Source organism: Pundamilia nyererei, unplaced genomic scaffold (genome assembly GCF_000239375.1).
Source record: "Pundamilia nyererei isolate P.nyererei 1_Seehausen unplaced genomic scaffold, PunNye1.0 scaffold00065, whole genome shotgun sequence".
Lineage (NCBI taxonomy): Eukaryota > Metazoa > Chordata > Actinopteri > Cichliformes > Cichlidae > Pundamilia > Pundamilia nyererei.
The window spans coordinates 705753-728855 of record NW_005187466.1 but is presented as its reverse complement, the minus strand read 5'-3'; the positions used below and the strand labels follow the sequence as shown (position 1 = coordinate 728855).

At 41.2% G+C, this 23103-nt stretch overlaps 2 protein-coding genes across 4 annotated transcripts in view; both read left to right on the top strand.

The window, feature by feature from the left end:
* Nucleotides 1-771: 771 nt before the first annotated feature.
* Nucleotides 772-9430, top strand: pycr1b (pyrroline-5-carboxylate reductase 1b). Of its 2 annotated transcripts, XM_005735713.1 has the most exons (9): nucleotides 772-954; nucleotides 1483-1566; nucleotides 1685-1755; nucleotides 1872-2051; nucleotides 2427-2534; nucleotides 2661-2774; nucleotides 6098-6190; nucleotides 7875-8038; nucleotides 8262-9430. In XM_005735713.1, the coding sequence occupies exons 2-9, from the start codon at nucleotides 1500-1502 to the stop codon at nucleotides 8437-8439; spliced, it is 975 nt and encodes a 324-aa protein (XP_005735770.1). In that variant the 5' UTR covers nucleotides 772-954; nucleotides 1483-1499; the 3' UTR covers nucleotides 8440-9430. The 2 variants fall into 2 exon arrangements, with proteins under 2 accessions (XP_005735770.1, XP_005735771.1); XM_005735714.1 differs by lacking the exon at nucleotides 1483-1566 and having other exon boundaries at nucleotides 773-954.
* A 6407-nt stretch (nucleotides 9431-15837) lies between these two features.
* The window catches only part of mafgb (v-maf avian musculoaponeurotic fibrosarcoma oncogene homolog Gb), a 21098-nt gene continuing 13832 nt past the window's right edge, over nucleotides 15838-23103 (top strand). Inside the window, exon 1 of one of the 2 annotated variants that reach the window (XM_005735711.2) lies at nucleotides 15838-16468. The gene's annotated coding sequence lies outside the window, so the exon portion shown is untranslated. Of the gene's footprint in view, nucleotides 16469-17229; nucleotides 17366-23103 lie in introns of those variants that run through there. The other variant, XM_005735712.2, reaches the window with a different exon arrangement.

The window sequence follows — 23103 nt, the reverse complement described above, 5'->3', positions numbered from 1 at the left end:
GCAAAATTCCCCCTTCTGTCAGTGTAGATAGTACGTCTCATGTAGTTTTTCTACATAATAAAGAAATGCTGCTGTGGTGAACAAGCAAAACTGTCAGCACGGATGTATAAAATGGCAGAAAACGCTATGGTAGTAATTAAGATAAGATAAGATAAGTCCCAGAGGTGGAAAATTTGTTGTGTCGCAGAAGAAAGTGGACAGTGCAAAGTTACAGCAGCAAAAATTAAGAAAAACAATGGACTAGGATAAGATAAAACGAATAACATACTATATACAATAGAATTAAATACAATGTTGTCAGATAAAAAGTTACACTTAATGTTATTGCACATGTGTGGATGTGTGTGTTTGGTCAGCTGCAAAGTTTTTGTTGTTTGTTCTAATGTCAAAATAGTTCACATTAATTTACAAAGAAAAAAATTGTTTGGTTTCCTCAATGGACTCATGGATAGATATAGATATAGAGAGATAGATATAGAGAGATAGATATAACTATAACTACATAGTGAAAAAACAGACATTTTCTGTGTTTTGTTATTGTTACTTAATACACTCGACTAAATACTCTATTAGATTAGCACTCGGTTCATGGTCACATATTATTGTCTTAATATGTGCTGGAAGTTCCGGTCTCACTATATGAACATGACCTACTTTGAAACGCACAGGGTGACCTGTATTTTTCCCGGGATGAAGCTGATGCAACTCCACCCCGCCCATATTTCATAATCAAGCATCTCCATTGGTCAGAGACTCCGAGTATGTCTGTCGTGATTGGTCCTCTTTGATGTCTGCTGCTGCTCTGAGCTCACATGTGGGCTGAGAAAAAGGAAGCCACGTTGACACAAAAAAAACTGGTGTTTTTTGTGTGTTTTTTTGACACCGGGAAAAGGCGGTCACATCGACACTTTATATCCATCAACGCAGAAACATCAGTTGGAGCGTCTGGATAAGGTATCTGAGCATGTTTAATATGTATCCGCCATGTTTCTCAGTCATTTATGGGTGTAAATCTAGCTAACAAAAAGTTAGCTGGGAAGGGAGCTCAACGGCTAGCTAATGGCTTTATCATTTCAATAAGGATAACGCTTCATAGATTAACGCCCCCTAATAGTTGCTAATTGGTTGTGTAAGTCAGTATTTAACACTGAAAACATGTGAAATCGTGGTTTACGTGGATTTGTACACTGCAGACACAAACTCAGTGCCTTTAGTTCCGTGCACATTCAAATAAAGGCTGAGAGTATTTGTATGATATGCGGCATTTAGATGGGTTTTATTTAGATGTAAAGCTCACTGTAAATCAGTAACTGCACTCATATCCTGCTGGAGTCAGCCATGGGTGCTGGAAGAGTGTCAGATGAGTCTTTGGCCATCATTTGTTGTCCGGGCCAGCTCCAGGACGTTTTCTCTCTGCTAGTCAGGCGTAAAATGTGAAAAGTCTGGTGGACTGAGATGACTCTCCCTCCTCCTCCACTGTAGGACAGAAGTGCCACATCATGAGTGTTGGATTCATTGGAGCGGGCCAGCTGGCTCATGCACTGGTGAAGGGCTTCACTGCTGCAGGTGATATGAGTCTTTTAGCTCTTTTTCTCCACTTTGTCCATCTTTCTTGTGACTCTGGGCCTCAGTAAGGACTTATTTTACAGCTGTTATTTATTTCTCTGCTTCCACCTGTCACCAGGTGTGATCGCCACCCACAGGATTACAGCGAGCTCCCCAGACACAGACCTGCCCACGGTATCGGGCCTGAGGGTGAGAAGTTTCCACATAGTTATTGTGATATCACCTGTCCTTCCCCGCCTCTTCACGTCTTAACATCTGCAGTTTTCATGACAAGTACCCCTGTCTTTTTTCCTCTTTTCCTGTAGAAAATGGGAGTGAACCTGACAACAAGTAACAAAGAGACCGTCAACAAGAGTGATGTGCTCTTTTTGGCTGTAAAGCCCCACATTATCCCCTTCGTTCTGGATGAGATTGGGCCAGACATTGAGGACCGTCATCTCATAGTGTCTTGTGCTGCAGGTGTTACCATAAGCTCCATAGAAAAGGTGAGCATTGGTCTCTTAGTTCAGTTTTTCATTTAAAGGGGCTGTACCAGCACTAATAAATAGATATTAACTAAAATATGAATAATGTTGCCTTAAAATCGGTATTTACAGCATATTCTCTATGTGGATGATTGCATGTTTGTAATTTTCCTGGGAGTAAATTTAATAGAGAGACCATGTTTTGAGTTAGGTTTGATAAAGTAGGTCTTTGTTGTACTTTGAAAGGAGGAAATGTACACACTTAAATGCTCCAAATGTGTTTTACATCTCCTGACTTGTTTCTTGCATATCACTAAGTTAAATTAAGCTGCTCTGGTGTGATTTCAAACACGTCTCATTTACTGACATCGCCTACATTTCCTATTAATTTTACAGAAGCTGCTTCAGTACCGCTCAGCTCCTAAAGTCATGAGGTGTATGACAAACACTCCAGTGGTGGTGAAAGAGGGAGCTACAGTGTATGCCACTGGGACACATGCAGAGGTAAAGAGGGATGAATCGCCTCGTGTTTATTGTCAGAAAAGATAAGATGTATGATCAGGTAGTGGGATTTCAGCTTTATTTTAACCCCATTAACATACATTTTGTCACTGTGGCATTTTTATCAAGGTGGAGGATGGGAAATTACTGGAGCAGCTGATGGCCAGCGTAGGCTTCTGCACGGAAGTGGAGGAGGACCTCATTGATGCTGTCACCGGTCTGAGTGGCAGCGGACCTGCCTACGTAAGTCACTTCGGGGGTGGTTTTGTTTCCCGGAAGGATGACTGTAAAGTCTGATGGATCCAGGTTTTGGCTATTACAGTGAGGCCTGGCACAGATGAAATAATCTGAGTAATCCTTCATCCTAAAATAGACTACATTGGAGCCTGGTGCAGAATTCATTCATTAAAGAGGACCTGTTATACTCATTTTCTATTCTAGCCCATTATGACTCTGCTAGAATAGGTTTTTGTGCGTAAAAATGTTTCTGTGCCTCCAAAGAAGTTTTAGTCTTTCCCAAATAGAAAATTTAACAGCAATCTGATAAACGTAACCTTTAAAAAAAAAAAAAAAGTTATTCTTGTTTTATTTGCTCAAGGTTAAATACATTATCTCCAGACAGCCAGTAGATTTCAGGTAACAGTGACATCTTGACTATATGTGGACATGTGATGCATATGTCGGGTGTGAGCCCCCCTAAGGACAAGCTTGAGCCAGGTAAAGGGGTTCAGTTAATTATTAATCAGTTATTCCCTTTAAACTGTGCTTTTATCTAAATCCTCAGTTCACCCACTGTCTGAAAGGAGCCGTTTTAGATCCCTCTTAGTTAAACAAAATCTGGTATTCTCATTTCCAGATCTCTATTTCTTTCTTATGGGACTCCAAGTAGTAATAGTTATGCATGATGGAAATACAAAGTTTGTTTATCAGGCCCTCTGTACAGTCTAAAAAAAAAACAAACCTCTTAGCTTCTGGGCTGAACTTTTGTAATCTGTATATAATCAGTATAAAACCAGCCAGACAGCGTCGGCCGCTGTGCCAGACTGAAGACACAAGTGTACGATCATGTCAGTTTTTATCGCAATTTCAGTTATTTATCAGTACAAATGCTTAGAGATTTACACATTATACAGAGGGAGATGTTGCAACACTTTGAAAAGATGAGACTTCCTGGAACCAAAAACAACTTTGAAAAGAGAAAAAATGTATTTGGTTCCAGGTCTGACTTCCTCCCCTTTTTATACCACCAATAATGTCGAGATTTTGTACTATACTACAGCGAGTACTCGCACCCTCAGCACTGGTATTTATGATACAGAGCAACATCACTGTAAACATAACACCTTTTTAAAAAGTGTGTTATTGTTTTATTTGCTCGAGCTCCACTCCAGCTCCTCTGCAACCCTGAACTGGAGAAGGAGAAGAAAATTGATAGATGGGTAATAGATCCCCTTTAAAATTTTGCAGCATCCTTCGTCTTACAGTGTGTCTTACGAGGAATTTATTTATATTTTTATCAAACCACCCTCTCCATTTTGCACTGAGCTACTGGGATTTATGTGGATTGATGCAGGAATGATCTGATACGCTGTATTTTTCGAAGACTGGTTGCTATTACTTCTGTTTATCTTCAGCTGTCAGGCTTCACAGCCTGGTCTGAAACTAATCATTAGCCTTTGATAAATTATTTAGTCTATAAGATGTCAAAAATAATGATGTGAAGCGTTTGATTCATGACAGGATGTTGAGAAAAGTAAGCACTTCTTCATAGATGTAAGCAGAAAATGTGTCTTTTTCTGATTAGGTTGATTCAAGAACACATTGTTTTGGCTTCGTACCTGATAGTCACGACTGCGCTGACTGTTTAGAAACCTTTGCGTGTTCACTGTTTTTCAGTGACTGGTAATATTGTGCACATGGTCTCAAGCTTGAGGTCTAGATAAAGGAAAAAACATTGGCAGGTGTGTATGTATATATCCTGTCCATATAAAGGACCTTTCGTGTTTGTGCTGTTGTGGTATTTTTGGGCAGTTTTGTCATATCCTGTCCTTGGTAATTACCTGTAGTGCCACGAGTGTGTTTCCAAATTTCAGTCCTCTTTGCTTTCGAAAATGTCACATCAAATTTCGTGTGTAGCAGGCCGATGTAAGCACTGGTGGAGGAAATCAAGAGTAAATGTGTCTTTGGCTGATGTCTGCATAGAATCTGAGCTTTAGCAGAGATCTTGTAAGAAAGCGCACTTGAAAAATCCTGACTTGAAATCTTTGCAGATTTTCTTTTTCTTCTTGAATGATTATGTTGGTGTTAGAAGTAAAACGTTCATGGGGAAAGTGGTGTTTAAAAACTTTTGTAGATGTTTTGTATTAGATTTGAGTGTTGATTCTTTACAAGCAGTTTAATTCCAGTGATAAACAGAACATAAAAGCTTTAAAGTTACTTCCAAAATGAGTCACTAGGGGCGTTTAAAAAGGCATGCCTTTGGCACGACTTGCTTGTAGTGGGACTCTGGCTTTGGGCAGGTATTTCTAAATACATTTGAAGGGCTCTGAGGACGGTGCAGCACCGTCCAAAGACATACAGGTTGATTGATTAATCCAAATTGCCCATAGGTATGAATGTGGGAGTGAATGTGAGTGCGAATGGTTGTCTGTCTATGTGAGTTAGCCCTGCGACAGACTGGCGACCTGTCCAGGGTGTACCCTGCCTCTCGCCCTGTGACAGCTGGGATAGGCTCCAGCGCCCCCCATGACCCTGAAAAGGATAAGCGGAAGTGAATGGATGGACGGGCTCTGAGGATTATTTTCTTTTTTCTGTGCTGGCTGTTCAACAGCATATTGTAAAAACTAGTTCTGGGAGAGCATTTAGTTTCCTGCCTCACACTAGACATATTTAGTGGAATGTAAAGAATAAAGGAGAAGCGTAAGAAAACTAATCAGTAGCTTAAATTGATCTCTACCCTCACTTGTAGTTTGTTGCCCGTCATTGTTTCCTTCACCATCCAAGAAGTCAAGGCAGATGGTTGTGTCTCCCTGTTATTCATTCTGCTGTTAAAAGGGAGTTCTTCCTCCCTACTGTCGCCAAGTACAACTCACAGTCGATCTTCTTACCTTATATTATAATGCACCTTGAGATCACTGTTATGAACGGATGCTGCAGGAATAAAACTGAATTGAACTGTGAGGAAAAAATAACATTGTGCAGTGCAACTATTGCCTCATGTCTTCTATTGTTGTGGTGCTGCTGGCCAGTTTAGACCTAGTTGGATACATTTCTGCCTCCCAAAAAGATTTTCCCATGGCACTGGATGATTTGCAGATGAAGCTTGCAGACTGTGTCCACCAGGATTTTATTCCTTCCTCAACTTTTTCTGCGTACTGTTATGTAACATTGTATTTCTCAAATCTGTTGAAATGTGGGGTGGCTCTCAAAATAAGCCAAGGGAGGAATGGCTCTGGTCTGAAACGGGCCAGGTGATGTTGAATTTTTGTGATGGGTTTAGATGCTTTAAAGACATGTTGATGACTTTCTTGTTGCTTAAAATAATAGAAAATGTTGTGTTTATACAGGCGTTCACAGCCCTGGATGCTCTCGCAGACGGAGGAGTGAAGATGGGACTGCCGAGGAGGCTCGCTGTCAGACTTGGAGCTCAGGCCCTGTTGGTCAGTAGTGCTAAATCTGTGTGTCACATTCAGGTCTCTTCTGTTGCACTTATTCTAAATATTAAGTTTCCTTGATCTGCTACGCTGCATGTTTGGAGGCAACAAAATTATTAAGCTTGAGTTGCTGTTTTCAGTGCATCCAGCAATTTTGCCGTCTGATAACTGCTGACTTTTGTTCAACGAAAAAATAATGAAACCCAAGAAAAATAAACACCTGCGGGGCACTCGGGCTTGCCAAAAGAGGAGGAAAAGAAGAAGAAAAGGATAAATTTTGATCCTGCAGCTCTTTTTCTGCAGGGTCTGCACAATTTTTAAATTGCTCTTTTTAACATTAAACTTAAATGTAGTTTGATTCTGTTTATACGGCGCTGTTGGGATGTGATTAGGCTTTGGCAGTTTATCAGAGACATTACTGGAAATTACTCATTTCAGTTTTTGTTATCATGGCAGTTGCTTCAGGCTTCGTGTGTGTGTGTGTGCGCGCGTGCTTACAAGTTAGATGTTATTATGAATTGTTTTCTACACATTACTTGAATGGGCTGCACAGATACATCTGGGGACTCATTTGGCCTTTTTAAAAAATAAATAAATAAAATAAAAATTTATCTTTTTTAGCCCTTTAGTTGAACAATAGCATCCACTGTTGATTTACTCGAGGATAACTCCTTAGTCTTTTATTGGATGGGTTAGCCCATTCAATATCTCATGGTTTTGTTTTGGGGTTTTTTGGTGGTGGGGGATCTTTTCACCGCTGACTCGCTGGCGGGGGGCTATTGTGTCGATATCATGTAGCTGCTTCTTCACCCCATGTTTGGATGGGCTCCATCTCCTTTGTTTTATATTGCAGCTGGCAATGAGCTCATTTGAGCTCCTAACCAGAGCTTGGTTCTTGTGCTGTTACCCTGAGCTTTGTAAGGCTGCACAGCAGAACAAGGACTGCTGTTGACGTATGCAGCACCAAGACGATTGTATTCCAAGTTATGTATTTTTGGGGGGTGAGTTGTTGTTGTTTTTTTGTTTTTGTTTTTTTTTTTTGTTTGTTTGTTTTTGTAGCCGTTATTGTACAGAAAGTAGGGACAGAGCCGGGAGGAATGACATGCAGGGAAGAATCAAATCCCGAGCCCCTGCAGCATTTCAGCGTACGGTTCGCTCACTCAACCACGAGAGTTAAAACGACACAGAGTTTGTGTTGAGCTGAAGAATTAGAGACAGTTCTTGGATTGATGGGTAATGATATTGCTCTTTTTTTTTCCTTTTTTCTTTTTTTTTTTTAAGTGGTGTTAATTTGTTTCTTACTCAGTAAATTAAGAGAAATGGTAACCAACCAATCATCCGAGGTGTCATTCAAATATTCGCTGTACACCAGCATGGTGCCGGAAACCTATTTGGCTGGGGCCATCAAATGTGATTCTGCATTGCATACGTGCTCCATTTACAACAGAAGTGACACAGGATAAAACAGATCAGCAGAATTTGCAAACGATAAGTGAGAGAAGACGCTGAGAAGCAGGAGGTTAAAGCTTCACAACCCCTAGTGGCATACAGAGCAACTTTATTATTTGAGCTACGCCTCAGACTTTATTCTCTTGTCCATGCTCTATAGAAATGGATGCCAACACCTGCACTGTTTCTGCAATACCTCCTTTATTTTTACATATTTCTCATGTCCCCGTTTCACTTTCAGGGAGCAGCAAAGATGCTGCTTGAGTCGGAGCAACACCCCGGCCAGCTGAAGGACAATGTGTGCTCACCAGGGGGCGCCACCATCCACGCCCTGCACTTTCTGGAGAGCGGTGGCTTCCGTAGCCTCCTTATCAATGCAGTGGAGGCTTCTTGCATCAGGACACGGTGAGAAAATCAGAAAGTTGTTAAAAAAAATGTAAAAATTGCAACTGTATATTTCTCAATTGACCCATTTTCCCATTCACTCCACGTTTAGTCCTGACTCAGTTTTGTGACATTTTTAATTGTGTGTCTGTCTTTATCCTTTAGTTATAGTTATCATGGCACACACAGACAACCTTTCATTTTTACTGTACTCCTGACATTAGTATTTCTCTTGTCCTCGCAGGGAGCTGCAGTACCTGGCAGACCAGGAGCGCATCTCTCCAGCAGCGATTAAGAAAACCACGTTGGACAAAGTGCTGCAGCAGCCTGGAGTCACAGTCGGTGGAGTGGCTAATGGGAACGGCAAATCAGGGCTGAGCTTATTCAATAATCGCGGCTCTGGGCTCAAGAAGAAGAACTGAGTACACAGAGTGGCAGACACACACACACACACACAAAGACACACAAACATGTTACAAGTTTAAGTGTGCCGGCACGTGCACATGTGGACCTTCATGCTGTACATCTATTCAGCCATAGAATTTCAAAGACCGACTCAGGACTGCTCCGAAATCGAATCCAAATGACTTTGCAAAATTATTTATTGATACTTGATTGACGTGCGGACAGCGGACCTCTTGATGACATCGCCACATTACACACAAGCACAGATGTGCTTGTGCACGCTGCTCACAGTTATCGCCTTATGTTGTGATGTGGGATTGCTGTATGCATACACTCACTGAAGAGCGAAAGTGCATTAACAATCTGTCTGTCTGTGCTTTAGCTCTACGGTCTCTGGGGCTGTTAAACGGTAATGACCCAGTGGGCCATCATGAGGTCCTGGTGCACGCCAGGCAGCAGATGGTTGCAACATCAAGCTGTTAATGTACGTCTTAAATGTGTGTCTTTAAAAAAGAAATGAAACCATGTAAATCATCATGTACCAAATAATTATCATTTCTCTTTGTCTGACAGTGTTACGAAGACTGAATGCAGATGGAACAAAAATGTTAACTTTTTTTCTTTGTTGTCTGTCACATATAAACACTTAAGGACATTCAAAGATCATTTCAAACTGTTATACCTCTGACTTCAGCATTGCTGTGCTTTATAAAACCCAAAGGCACTAATTAATGTATTTTTCTTTTTTTTTTTTTATATGGAGAACAATGTGATGTTCCTATATGGACGGGCAACAAGAAAGCTTAAATCATCTACACAATGCATCACAGATCATATGGATTATAATGGAAAGGTATTAGGCTTGCAATCAGCAGGTCCTGTTTACTTCTGTATTGCTCTCTGAATTTTTACCCCCATAATGTTACATATAATGTCTATTTTACCTGGTGCATCAGCCACTGAATTGGTATGCAAGTCAAAAAGTCGATATTAAAGAAACAAAATCTGTTTTCTTTGTTCATCCTCTTTTCTTTTCTCTTTTTTTCCCTTCCCTGTTTCCCGAACGCCATTATGCATGTTTCATTTTTATAGTTTACGCTTATGTCCATTAGCTGGTAATTAATGTGCACCCTGGCCTCCAGATGGCGTCCTCTGATCAATGTGACCCATTTAAGCGCGCCTGTAAAGATCAAATTACCGTCTTCACGCTGCTGCCTGTTAATAGAGGCTTAAAAATCAACCTTAATATAGCATCAAATATAACTAAACCACCTCCCTTATTGGAAAAGAGCATTAGCTGTAGTGCTACAATTACATGTTTTATACAATCTCCATTCTAAACTCTCCCCGTGTCGCGTATCATGTCCTCTCGTAGGTCACCGCCTTCTGAATTCTTTCCCAATCAGATCTCTGTGTGGTAAATTTAGACCTTGTGTGTGCTTTAAATAATGAGAGGTAGACCGGTGTTTCCTTGCTGGCCTCGAGATGCATTGTGATTGGTTGTTTGAAGAGGAAACACACTCCAATTTTAGACACCTTCTGTTAGCAAGACTTATGACCAAGGGGTGGGGACGTGGTTTTTCTCTCCACATTCAGTCCTCGTGTGTCCTTAGTCCTCGACGAGATCAGAGACATGAGTGGGGTGGAGCAGGTGATGTTAGGCTACTAAAAGTACCACTTAAATCTACGGAGGACCAAAACTGCCAAAATAGAAAAATAAATAAATAAATTCTCAGTGAGAAATAGTTTTAGGATTAAATGTACCAGATATACACAAAGCTATAAACTTAGACATGAGTTTATTCAAAAATGTTGAATAAATTATTTTCGAAATATTTTTTTTAGTGAATCTCAACATTCTAAAAGACTATTACTGATTTATGAATGTGTAAATGTTTAGTGTTTATTGATGTGGAGCTTGTTAGATTGATCAGTTCAGTGGTTCCCAGCGAAGCGTCTAACCAGAAAGCGGTTAGCTCTAGGAGGTCATGAGATATTCTGTAACAGTTTATCACCCAAAAATCTGCATCACTTGTCAGATTTCCCTGTATTCAGAGAGTGGCGCAAGCCCTAAACTGAATTCACTTTTCGTGCGCGTTATTAGTGTAGTACTCATTTTTTCTGCCTGTGTGTGTATTTTGTGAAGTTCTAATTTACACTGCTGTTAGTAACCGGGTTGGTTATTAGTTAAATGAATTGACCTGTGTTCAGAAATTGGATCACTCTTAGACGATCCTCCCAAATAACCTCAAACTCCCATTTGTGCTTTTTCTAGTGATTCCCCCCATACAACCAAAAATGAAGCCCAGTTAATACTCATAGAACTGGAGTTACGTCCAGTAACTATTTTTCAAGCAGAATTTCTTTACAAAATATTTGTTTTTGATGGATGATGCTCCCATACAGACAATTTTAACCAATAAATAAATTCTACACTCATCAGTTATTTTATCAGGTTATTCAGCTGTTCACCTTCTTGTTAACACAAATATCCAATCAGCCAATCACATGGCAGCATCTCAATGTATTTAGGTATGTAGACATGGTCAAGATGAACTGGTGAAATTCACATCGGGGCCATGTGGGTATTAGATGCCTCGGTTTTGTGTTGTGTTTTGTCCTGCAGGAGCTAACTGGAGGGTAAAAAGCCTCATAAGTTCTACACTGGCCCAGTGAGTTACTCCTTCCTGCAGACTCTTACCACCGGCTGCTCTTTAGTTTCTTTCTTCTGTTTTTTGCAGACACTGCTACTCATCCATACATTCTTTGCATCACTGTCTTGCCCATAAATGCAAGTTCTTATAAGTCTAATAAGTTTTTAAGTAAATGAATTCCCATGTTTTTAAGTCTCGTCTCCCATTCCTTGTCACAGTCTGTGAGGTCCACTGTGACATGAGTCAAGCATGCATAAATATAACAGTGAGTGACCAAAATAAATTAACTCTTTGGCTTACAGAGATTTTCCACAAAGAAAAAAAAATGAACAGGACATTATTTTCTTTGCCACCCAAATGTAAGTAATGGTTTCAGGCTGGAAACCCCTAGAAAAATGTTCTTGCATGTGCTAATTTGCCCTGCTTAGTAATTCTGGCCCTAAATATCGAGTTTTGAATTAGCTGATAGAAAAGGGCAGAAGTTCAGGTGCATTTGGGGAAATTAAGAGACAGTAGCTACTGCAGACTTCAGGTCTGTAAAGTACTTTTCCGATTTTTGGGCCCATCACTGCGCTCCAGGCTGCTACATTTTGGATTAACAAATGGCACTTTGTGTTGGAATGAGATAGGCCTGTGGGTGTATTCAGCCAATACACAGGTGCATAATGGCGAAGCAAAATGATGGAAGAAGGGTGATGGTTTGTGAAGAGCCATGTCCTCATTATAATTGAACAATTTATAGCTGTTGTAGGATTAGTTTATTTTCCTTAAACTAATACACACACCAGTGTCCCTTGATTAAATTGCGTCCCTCATGCTCTCAGCGGACTCTGGCTGTTTATTTGTGCGTGCAATGGTTTTTCTCTGCCGCTGAAGTGTCTTGGTAATCCCTCTTTTATTCCGTAAGGTTATTCTCCGCTTGCTCCCGCCGCTGTCCGTTAAGATTAGCCATTCCTGAAGAGACTTCCATTTGCTTCTCATTATTAGACTTCTGTTACCTTTCGTTGGTCGGGCGGCTTTCGGCGGCTCTCTTCCACCCAAGGTGAAGAGGATGTGCTCTGTGTCAATCATCTTGACACTGGCTGAGGGTCTAAGATGGCAGTTCAGTAGTAGTTAATCCTGAGTGGAAAGTTTGTGCATAGTGTGTGTGTATGCGTGTGTGCGCTCTCGCTCAGCATGGGATTTCTGTCCACAGGTAGGCCAGATGCTACCTGTCATCCCCATTCAATCAGTGTAATCACTGACCTTTGCAGTAACACGGTTGTTTGCATATTGTGTCAAGGCCAGGAGGAGTGCCAGAAACCAAGAGGAGTGGATAGATGGAACAAACATTCATTTAATCCTCTCCAAAATGATAAACTCACACAGACAAGCGAGTAAATAGGTGTTTGTTTTTCAAGTTCCTCTGTTTTTGCTTTCTGTGCACTCAAGTGTGGTGTCAGCAATCTGTGTGTGCAAGTGTGTGTGTTTGTGTGTGATCTGAGAGCTGATACAGTATCAGCTTTGTGCAGCTGTATGGTGAAACGGCCCCAGAAAGAGGAAACACTGGCGGTTATCACACAGCCAGTGAATCTGCAGTATGGGCTTCCCTCTATTGCCAACTTGCAAAGTACAGAGCGAAAGGATTCCTGGAAACGCTGACCTTTATTTACCTGATACTTATCAAGGAATCAGACAGGTGCACAGGTGTGTACATGATGTACCAAAAGCATTGATCAACCAGCTTTTTAGCACCCTCTCTACGGTTTTAGCAGTATTATATAGAAGTACACTTATTTGTTTTTCATGTGTGTTGTTCTCATTAATAGCTTTCATATAGAACAAGAAGGGTAAAAACAGATAAAAATGAAAATAATCAAAATTACTTCCAATTTTACTCTCACCCTGTGGCTTGCAGGGTTGTTGTTTTTTTTTCATCTTTCCTCTCTTCAGAAGCTGAAAAAAAGCCCACTCCAATCCATTTTCTTCTGCTTATAAAATTCAGGGTTGTGGGAGGTTCTGGAGCGTACCCCAGTGATCACGGGGCAGGAGGCAGGGTACACCCTGGACAGTTCGTCAGTCTGCTGCAGGGCTGGCACAGAGAGACAGACAACCATGCGCACTCATATTCACACCTACGGTCAATTAACCTAACATGCGTGTTTTTTGAACTGTTGGAGGTTTTTTGTGCTCCCACTGTCAAGACTCTCATTCTCTCATTCTCAATAATACATTTCAAAATCACATATTGTGAAAGCATAGGGTTAGCAGTTAGAGGTAGGGTGCTTCTTACAACTACTTAGTCATGGTTAAATGCATGAGTTAGTATAATCAGTTACTTTCCACCACTAGCTTTGTGGTTCAGGCGTTCCGTTTTTGTGTGGCTCCAAAACCAGTGGAGGAGCAAGTAGGTAAAGCTTTTAATTAAATTAAAAAATAATGAATTTTCATTATGCAGACTAGCTTATTTCACACAAAATATACATATAATAATGCTGGATTTGGATTAGCATAATTTTAATATTTTTTACTAAGAGTGGGGCTGCTTCGACATATAAAGAGCATTAACACTGTGTTTTTCCTTGATATCCTATACAAGGGCTCACATTTTCGTCAGCAGTCTTGGCATGGGTAGCTCTTAAATCAAATTCTACACTGACCTCATGTATATATTAGTCATTTTCATAACAACTCACCCCCCACCCCCCATTATTATGTTCACTTTCAGCAGCCTGGTAAAGATTTACTCCTCAAAGGCCTGTGCACGGCCAAGTGGAAATAATCGGTCAATGAATATGTAATACCAGCTATCCCCTATAAACTGAGTGGCATTATCTGGAAATAGGCTGCTAATATTGGCAGAGTGCTTCCTTGTCTTGCATGTGAAGTCGTTAATTCCTCAGAAATGCTAATGGATATTGATATACTAATGTACATCAGCCCTTAATTTTGTTTGTACTGTAAGCGAGGATTGGTAGCTCATGGCTGTTTTATGTGTTACAAAACAGGGAAGGAAGTGTTGCATGACTCTGACTACTGGTCAGACAGGTGCTCTTCTGCGGAGCAGAAAAGAAACAAAATCTCATGTGAGAGAGGCTAATATTTTAAACAGTGCAATTTATTATGACTTGGTTGATGGAAAAGGTGAGCCAGTGTGTCCAAGATTGCACTAAAGTAAGCATCAATGAAATCTTGAATTGTCAAAAAATAAATCCTCATTGAGTATAAGTTACACTCAATAAGAAATAATGTTTATATTACAAAAGTTTTGTTTTTCCAGTTTCATGGCTTTGCATGTCGTGGCCTTTTAAAGGTGACATGGCAGCAAACCATTTAAAAAAGCAACAAAAAACTGCAAATCACTACAGTTAGAACTGGATATTAAACACATTTTAAAAATACTTTGCTCTTCTAGCCCAATATGTGTAGCACTGCAGTCAGTTTCTCTAGAAATTAACAAGCTAAGTCATTAATAATAATGCTGTGTCACATTGACACATCCTTTTTTTTAAGAAGAAGAAGAAAAAAGACAGAAGAACATGTAAATGATTGTGATATGTCCCCATGAGGACTCATCACAACCTGTTTGAACTACTGCCCTAGAGCAAGCATTGCTTGCAAGACCATCAAGTTAGGGACAAAGAGACTCGTTAAGAGGCATCATCATCACCATCACCATCATTTTGTCAAATACTGTCGTCATGTGCAATATTAATTTGCTAATACAAGGCATAAATTTGAGAATTTTATATTGCGTGGTTCTGTGATACACACTCACTGGTTATTTGGTCAGGTCATTTGGTCATTTAGGCATGCAGACGTGGTCAAAACAAACTCCTAAAGTTCAAACTAAGCGTCAGAATGGGGCAGATAGGTGGTTTAGAAAGGCAGTGAGTTCACTGTACTCAAATGACCTCTGCGGTCACCAGATCTCAATCCAATAAAGTGCCTCTGGGATGTGGTGGAATGGGAGATTCACATCATGGATGTGAATGCAGCTAACAAATCTGTAGCAGCTGTGTGATGCTACCATGCTATCGTGGACCAAAATCCCAGAGCAATTTTTCCAGCATCTTGCTGAATTTGTGACATGAGGAATTAAGGCGAAGGTATTACAAGCTGGTACAGGGTGTAATTTATTAAATGGCTGGTGAATGTGTAGCTATAAGCATGTTAATTACCCCCTTTCTTCTTTATCTTCTTTAGCACCTTACAGAATAGTGAACTAATTTGGTGCATTTTGTTACACATTCGTGGGTTTTCAAACTGGGGAAAAAAATAGAGAACCTCTTCTAAAAAGTGGCTGTATTTTGTAATTTTCTCTTTTGTATTTCTCTCTTGCCCAGGGATGTCAAAACCACATACAACACACTTTGATCTTATGTGGACCGGACCAGTGAAACTCAACCTTTCTCTCAGTATACAGAAATTTAACTACAAATTTAATCAATTAGATATCTCAATATAAGAAAATGAAGCAGAATTTAAACAGTATGTCTGAATTCTTACATGATGAAAAAATGTTGCTGTAGTAAATCTGTGACTCTTTGGGCTTAAATTGTACGAAGTAAATGTGTGAAATACAGAAAACTATAATTTAATTACTTTGGGGTAGTATAAAAGGCCACGAGGAGTTCTTTATCGGTAGGAGCAGTGGGTGAAAACGTGTACACACTAAAAAGCCATCCAGTGTACAGAATTGAATTCTTTGCCGACCCACTCTGGCCGTGGGACCTTATGTTTGACAATCCTGCACTAGCTTGTAACATTAAGATATTTCATAATTTTTTTAAGTGGGTAAATATTTCGCATTGAATTCTTTATTTTAATCTCTTTGTTTACCCGTTTTCATACCCTAGTCCTTATTTCAGCTGCATGTTCAACACAAAGGGGTAAAATTCCTAAAAATACACAACATTATTAAAAATAAATGAGTCATAAATGTGGAGGGCACTGTCTTTCACTTGTCGGGTGATAAATTTCCATTGCCTCTCAGAGCATCGCTGCTTTAGTGTTAGATGGTTGTGTCGCCGCTCTTTGTCCTATTGTTGGATCAGAGGTTCAAATGTTAGCTCTAAGTATAGAGATGTGCACAGCTGTCGTGTCACGCTTTCCACGCTGCCTGTTGTTAAAGCACACAGTAGTAGTGTCTCGTGTCTCTTTAAAAGCGGGTTGCGTAGATCCTTCATGAATGAAGCCACGTGATCCAAACATCATTTGACGTCTGGCGCCTCCGACCATAGACTAAAACAAGCGGGGAAGGAGTGGATATATCTGGAGACCTGCGAGAGAAGGCGTGAGCGGAAAAACATTTCTCCAACTGTCTGTCTTCTCCACACCGGGTCGACGAACCGTCGGCGGACGTCAACCTTTCGAAGCTGCGGGTGGGCGAAAGGCGCCGGTTTGACTTCTGGTGAGTCAGCTTTGTCGAAATCAAAACTGAAATGTCTTCAGAAAGTGCTGAATGTAGAGGTGTTTTGCTGAGTGTGCACGGCCGCCGTCGCTGCCGCTCAGTGCGGGCGCACTGTCGCCTGTCCCGGTGTGCGCTGCCGCCGCCGTCGCCGCCGCTGCTGCTGTTGTTTAAAGGGCATTAGTCTGGCAGTGCTGAATCATCATCATCATCATCATCATCATCGAGGTCTTTGGTACATGCGCTACTGAAACGCGGTCGGTCGCTCTAGCTGCCACGCACTACCGACCAACCGGTGATTTCATAATAAGACAGACAAAGGGGGCAGGATGAGTGTGGCTGTCAGGCTGAAAAAGAAGTGTCGGAATTAGATGACCGCGCGGAGACGCGGCGGTGCCCGGGGATTCCCTTGTTTTGTGCCTGTTAAATTTCTAAATGTATAGTGTTTACTTAAAGCACCGAAACCCCCCTCGGTAGCGGCACATAACCTCAGCCTTTTCTCTGGCTTTGCCTCGCATTTGGAGCGGCGGCAGCGGCGCTCACACAGACCGGACACATCCAGCTGCTGGTTCAGATGTGATATGACCGTTAGTCAGCTGTTTGTTAGCTATGTTGGGATTTAGGGCTCTCATATATGAGCGTCTCGTTTGCTCTCTGGTTGTTTAGCTGTAGGTGGAAATATAAAAATATGTAAAAAAAAAATCTTTTATTTTTTTTTAAACAAGGCAAAACACGGCTGGCTGTCATGCTGGAGCGTCGATAGCTGTCAGACGCCCAGCGGCTAGCTACAGAGAGAGAGAGAGTATTGTGGCCGAACTGCCCGAGTGACTGTTTTGACATTTGCTTTGTGTCAGCCGCTTCACACAGACAGCCGCTCGCTTCGCGTATCACTCAGCAACAGTGAGTATTTTTTGGCGTTTTAAGGACTTGTACTACCGGGTTTACTCTCATAGAGTCTACTCGGTTTTCCGGCCGCGGTGCTGCTGCTGCTGGTTCACCGGCTTGAGCTCGCGGCAGAGATGCTGATTCATCACAACGTTCGTATTTCTCAACGTTTGCGCGAGCAGAGCGGAGGCACGAGGGAGCCATGGCAACATGGCACCGGCGGCAGGCGGGCGGGCGGACAAAGGTCTGGCGTAGAGGGAAGGAAGGAGGTCTGTTCACGGCGGTGAAATTAGACCTGGTCACGGAGTCGGGGTCAAGGATAGGTGTTTTTAAAATGGTCCTAAATGTGTACATTTTTGTAGTATTCAGCAAACACTAGTTAATTTATGTGCACTGGAGCACGACGTTTGTTATCTAGTGGCTTAACCCCATGATGTTTGAGTCCCCCAAGCCTTTGTTTAGGGTTTTTTCTGATTGCCTAGACTTCGGATGTTTTAAAGCCAAAGTAATTTTAATAAAAATCACATTCTGATAAATTAGGCCACGATACTGACGGCCAGAAGCCATGTGAAGTCAGTGACATTCACCGTTTACGAGCGAAGAGGGGCGAAATAACGGTTAGCGACGTGAAATGGGCGGGTCTACCGTCGAACTTTTCTCAACTTCAACGGTATTTAACGAAGAAGCCACCAATGAGAGCGGAACATGCGGCTGATTGACATTAGAGAGTTACCTAGGTAACCGCCGGAGCTTGGGTCCACTGCATACCAGGGTCAGATACAAAACGAGCGAATGGAGGCGGCTTCAGACCTTATAGAGTTAACCCTCAACCTTTAGTTCACTTTTTAATAAAATAAATAAATACAGTCTGATTTTGCCAGATTAAAAACAAGAACCTCCTGTGTAAATATCATTAAAAATACAGACACAAATGAAGGCTGAGGGGAAGGACTGATTCCCATGGCGGTTAATGAACCCACACTGAGACGTGTGCTAAAAAAGGAAGCTATAATGCTGTGCAACAGAATTTCCTCTGATTGATCTCTTGCGGATGGGCCATTATCTTCTGCCTATGAGCGCTGCAACTCTTAAACACTGAAGAGTAATAGGGAAGCTCTGTGGGCACAAGAAAAACAGAAACTTCACCCCCCTAATGACTCCATATCAGCAGCTTTAGTTGGAGTCAGCACTCTGCAGAGTGTATCAAAAGTATGTAGTAAGCAAGTTGGCAAGTACTGTAATAGAGGGTCATAATGATGAAACAGTTGTATCAGTATTGGAGAGAAGAGCACCACCACCAACCCTCCCTCTTCACTGTCTTTCTTTCGCACACACACACACACACACACACACACACACACACACACACACACACACACACACACACAGACACAGATTTTCCCCATTTCCTTTTCTCATTGCATGTACGCACGCACACACACAACCTAGGGGCTAAGCTTTTTATACTTGGTATCAGTATTTAATCAGTGCTTGAAGTGCATTTCTCTGTCAAGTACTTTCCCATCCTTCCCTGGTGTTCGCGGTAATTGAACGCTGACCAATGCTTATGTGTGCAACTTTGCTGATGGTGGCAGAGCGGCGAGGCGCGCAGAGCAAAAGGGGGGGATGAAGGAAGAGGGAGGAAGAATGAGAGATGGGATTTGTGGAGAGATTGAGAACAAGGACCTTTTTGTCTTCAAGGCATTCCCCTGAAAATGCTGAGGCGAAGCAAATGCGCTCTCGCTTGACAGATGGCGTTTTCACTTGTTACTTACCACAGCTAGTTTCTTTGCCTTGTCGTGCGTGTGTGTGAGTGTGTGTATATACATGTGAGAGGTTGCAAAGAAAGCAGGAGATATAAAACACCTACAAGAAGCTAAGATCTTCCTGCTGTAGGGCTGTGTGTGTGTCTGTGCGTATGCCAAGCACCAAGGTTAAAAGCTGTGTGTGAGTTCCTGCCTGCACTGTTGAGGCGTAGAAAGGAGATGTAACAAAGGGAAGTGATTTTACTATCAGTTGGCCATTACAACATTTGGTGCATGGTGGTTGATTGCGTTCTATCTCTTCTTGTCTGTCTTGAAGCCTCGATGAGGAAGGAAGTATATGTGTGTTCATATACATTGTTTGATGCCCTACGTGTACGGTGGTCAAGGTGTTGAAGCATCATGCAGAGCAGTGATAGTCATAGTAAACAAAGGGCCTCACATGGAACATCTGAATGAAAATATCACACACACATATTGCTGATGAATGTTAAAATCCATTAATTTGGGTAGATATAACAGATTGCCTGAATGTTTTAAAAAAATCCCAAAACAAGCATGAGACAACTAGTTCACAACCCCCAGGCTTTTATTTTGAAAGCCCAGTCACTACTAAGGTCATTCTGCAGTCCAGTTCAGAACAAGATCTAATGCAGCTGGGGACAGTAGCTCTTGTTCTACTCTGGAGATCCGCTGTTAGCTTGAGGGTCACTCATACTGAACCTGCAGCAGGTGGAGAACGGGTGCTACTGTGCTCTAACTCACAGAGGCTGCAGAGCAGAACGAGGAGCACCAGCAGCAGTTGAAGTCAGGGTTCCCGTGTGCCTCCTTTCACGCAGTGTTTATTGATTTTTGGGTGGTTGTTTAGTTTTCTTTTAAGGTTGTAAGGAAACGAATTGAGGTGGCCGTTAGGCTCTGCTCATGTGTGATGTAGAGCCTCCTTTGGCTGTGTTTATAAGGAAGGATGATTTACTGAGCTACAACAGGAGTTGGGTATATTCAAGATGGTCAGCACAATCTATAGACAGAGGTTAAAGTGGAATTTGGCAGATGAAAAAGACTGCTTGAATTGCCCAGCACTATCAGCAACACATCGTATGTGGATCCAGTGAAAAAAATTCTAGAGAGACTCTGTGTATTTTCATATATATATTTATATATGTCCTTTAAATTTCCTTTCTGAGCATTTCTTAGCTTCGAAAAATAATCCCTCATCTTCACCGCCTGTCCTTTTTTTTTCCATCTGTGAGAGTGATGTTATCAAACTTTTGTGGAACTGATATTTTTTCCTAACTGATCAAATGTTCTGAGGCTGTTGCCAACAGCATGCCTCGGTTTTGTTACTAATGCTTAGAACACATATTTTATTTATTGGCTTAGAACTGTAAATCTAGTTTTTCCCCTCTAAAATACATCAGCACCTATTAATTTGGTCTTAAACTGAATGTGGACACATTGATGTCAGTACCAAAAGGTTATTTTAGATCCATACCTAGTAACTGTGAACAAAGTCTGAGGACATGATGTTTAATGATGTTTTTGTTCTAAAGTAAAGAATTTTATCTTAAGGTTTTTTTTCGTGATTTTTGTATCCATTCTTGCTCTGAGATTGCATTGAAAAAAGAGACTGCACAAAGGCAGCGTTTATTGCAGGGCTACAGCTCTGGATTGCATTAGATTGCACAGGTGTTTCTGATATTGTGTCCACCTCCTCTGTATGTGTGTGTATGTGTGTCTGCGAGGAAGAACGCGGTGTTTGTGAACATAATTTCTAAGTAGTGTTTGCATGTTTATGGTCTTGTTTACTACTGGGAACCATTTCAGAAGTCTTGTTTTGCTTGCAGATTTCTAAAAGAGTGAGAGGGAAGTAAAATGCGATAAGTAAACACGGGAATAAAAGATTGAATTGCAGTGAGCGAGAGAGAGAGGAAGAGAGAAAAGGAAGCAGTGGGGCAGATCAATAGTTGAGTGTTTTTTCTCCACAGTAATGATGAAATATGGTGTAAGCAGATCTGGTGCATAATCATTGCTGTGCTCCACTGTTTTTTTTTCTTCTTCTCAGTTTTCTTTTTTGCTTCGATGTGAGTGTGCAGCTTGTCCTTGTGTTGTTCTGTCTCCGAGTCTGTGTGTGTGCGTTTAATGTACCCACCCTCCACAAGTGCTTCGACTGCTTATTTCATAACCTCCCTGAGAACCAGAAAGTGTATGAAAATGAGACAAATCTCATTTCAGCATGTCAAAGGGATTTTTTTATTTTATTTTTTTTAATGGAAAAAAGTTGAAGTTCAGTTTAAGTTGTTGATCTAGATTTCGGTCCTGAATCGATTGTGTCGTGCATTTCAGTGATCGGTGAAGTGATATTGTAGTCTTTGAGTAAAGTTATCAAGTTTTTCCTTTGTGGGCCTTTGGGCTTATTTTGGAGCTTTTAGAGATTCCGCCAGTTAAAAAAAAATAACACTCACACATTCATTCCATACCTCACCAGTGATGCAGCCATGAGATATTGTGATTGGCTTGTAGCGGCGAAGATGCAAGGCCCTGGTAACAGAAGTATCCGCACCAGCGGTTGTCTACCAGTTGCATCATCTCTATGCCAACTTGCCGCATTTTTTAACTGCAGTGTGACGATCCCAGGATTGTGGTATGAATTTCTGAAGCTTTAAAACACACACAAACAGAGTGGATCAATGCCAAGGAGCAAAGAGAGGGAACAGAGATACGTGTGCGTTGAATGTGGCACCGGCTTTGCTATCACCTGTGGCATTAAATTATTTCCAAGCAACAATGGTCCTCCGGTGTCTCGACTGAGTTTTCATTTCCCCTCCTCATATTGAAGGCTGGCTTGCAAAGTAAACATCAGACCTATTCTCAAACAAAACAAGTGCATGTTTTAGATCTAATCACCTTCAGAGTGAGCAAATGTAGCTGATGAGGAATTAGCGTTTAGGGCCTGCTGAAGCTATGGAACCTTTGTTTCATTGTATTTTCTGCATCTTTTCTTTCGTCTTATAGTCATGAAAAAAAGAAAAAAAAATTATATATATATATTTTGTTATTAATTCCTTCTCAATTTGTTTGACCTTTTTGTAGAAGCAGCTGACTGCACCTAATGATTATTTTCACCACCAAGTAATGTTACTGCAGTAATCTGTAATTTCTTGTCTGAGCTGTGGTAATGATTTTTCCACAGTCCAAGGTGACATCTTCAAATGCTTTGTTTGTTAGACAGTCCATAACAGATATTAAAGTTAGTTCCACTAATTGCCCTTTTGGAAATGGGCTTTTTGTCTGTGACTGTCAGATAAATACAAAATAAAAGAGTAGAAAAATCTACTTAAAACTCACTGTTTAGAGTAATCTGAAGTCTGAGCTTTTGGCTCACAGGCTCAAAGAGGCTGTTACTCAGTGCCTGTACAAATATTTTGTATTTATAATGTCATATATACACAAAGAAAAAGTATAATGGGTCCAGTTTTAGCCTGGGAAAAGCTGGAAGATCAGGCTTTTTAAATCAGGAAGTTGTTTCAGCACTATTCACTTCACAATTCTTGGCATTTAATCGTGTTTCTTTAAAGTAGTAGAATTGTTTATGGTTTTTACAGGTGAAGTTTTGTTAGTCATGTGTTGTTTTAAAGTGCTGCGTTTAGCAGGAGGATAAATATCAGATTGAAAGGAAGCAGGCAGCACTGCTTCAGTAAAATGTCTACATACTCTGCCCCTCTGTGCGCATTTAAATATATCGTAATACCTATCATACCATCTTAAAGGAAAACCTTAAAATAGTCACGGAGAATGTCGCAGTGCAAAAGAGACCACTGCCCCCGAGTACACCTCTGTAAACCACAAACACGTCTCCTCCTCCCTGTGGTAAAGGTTTTCTGATGATACTTTCCCATTAATGTGACTGATAATGATGAATGCCTCCCCACAGAGTCGCGCCGTGCTTACTTTGCTCTTGGACTCGAACTTTCTCTTTGTCTCGAGTTTGTA

Coding starts and splice junctions, on each gene's coding strand:
- pycr1b (XM_005735713.1), top strand. CDS start 1,500: ATGAGTGTTGGATTCATTGGAGCGGGCCAGCTGGCTCATGCACTGGTG. Junction 1,756..1,871: donor CCACGGTATCGGGCCTGAGG/GTGAGAAGTTTC, acceptor CTTTTCCTGTAG/AAAATGGGAGTGAACCTGAC. Junction 8,039..8,261: donor GCTTCTTGCATCAGGACACG/GTGAGAAAATCA, acceptor TTGTCCTCGCAG/GGAGCTGCAGTACCTGGCAG.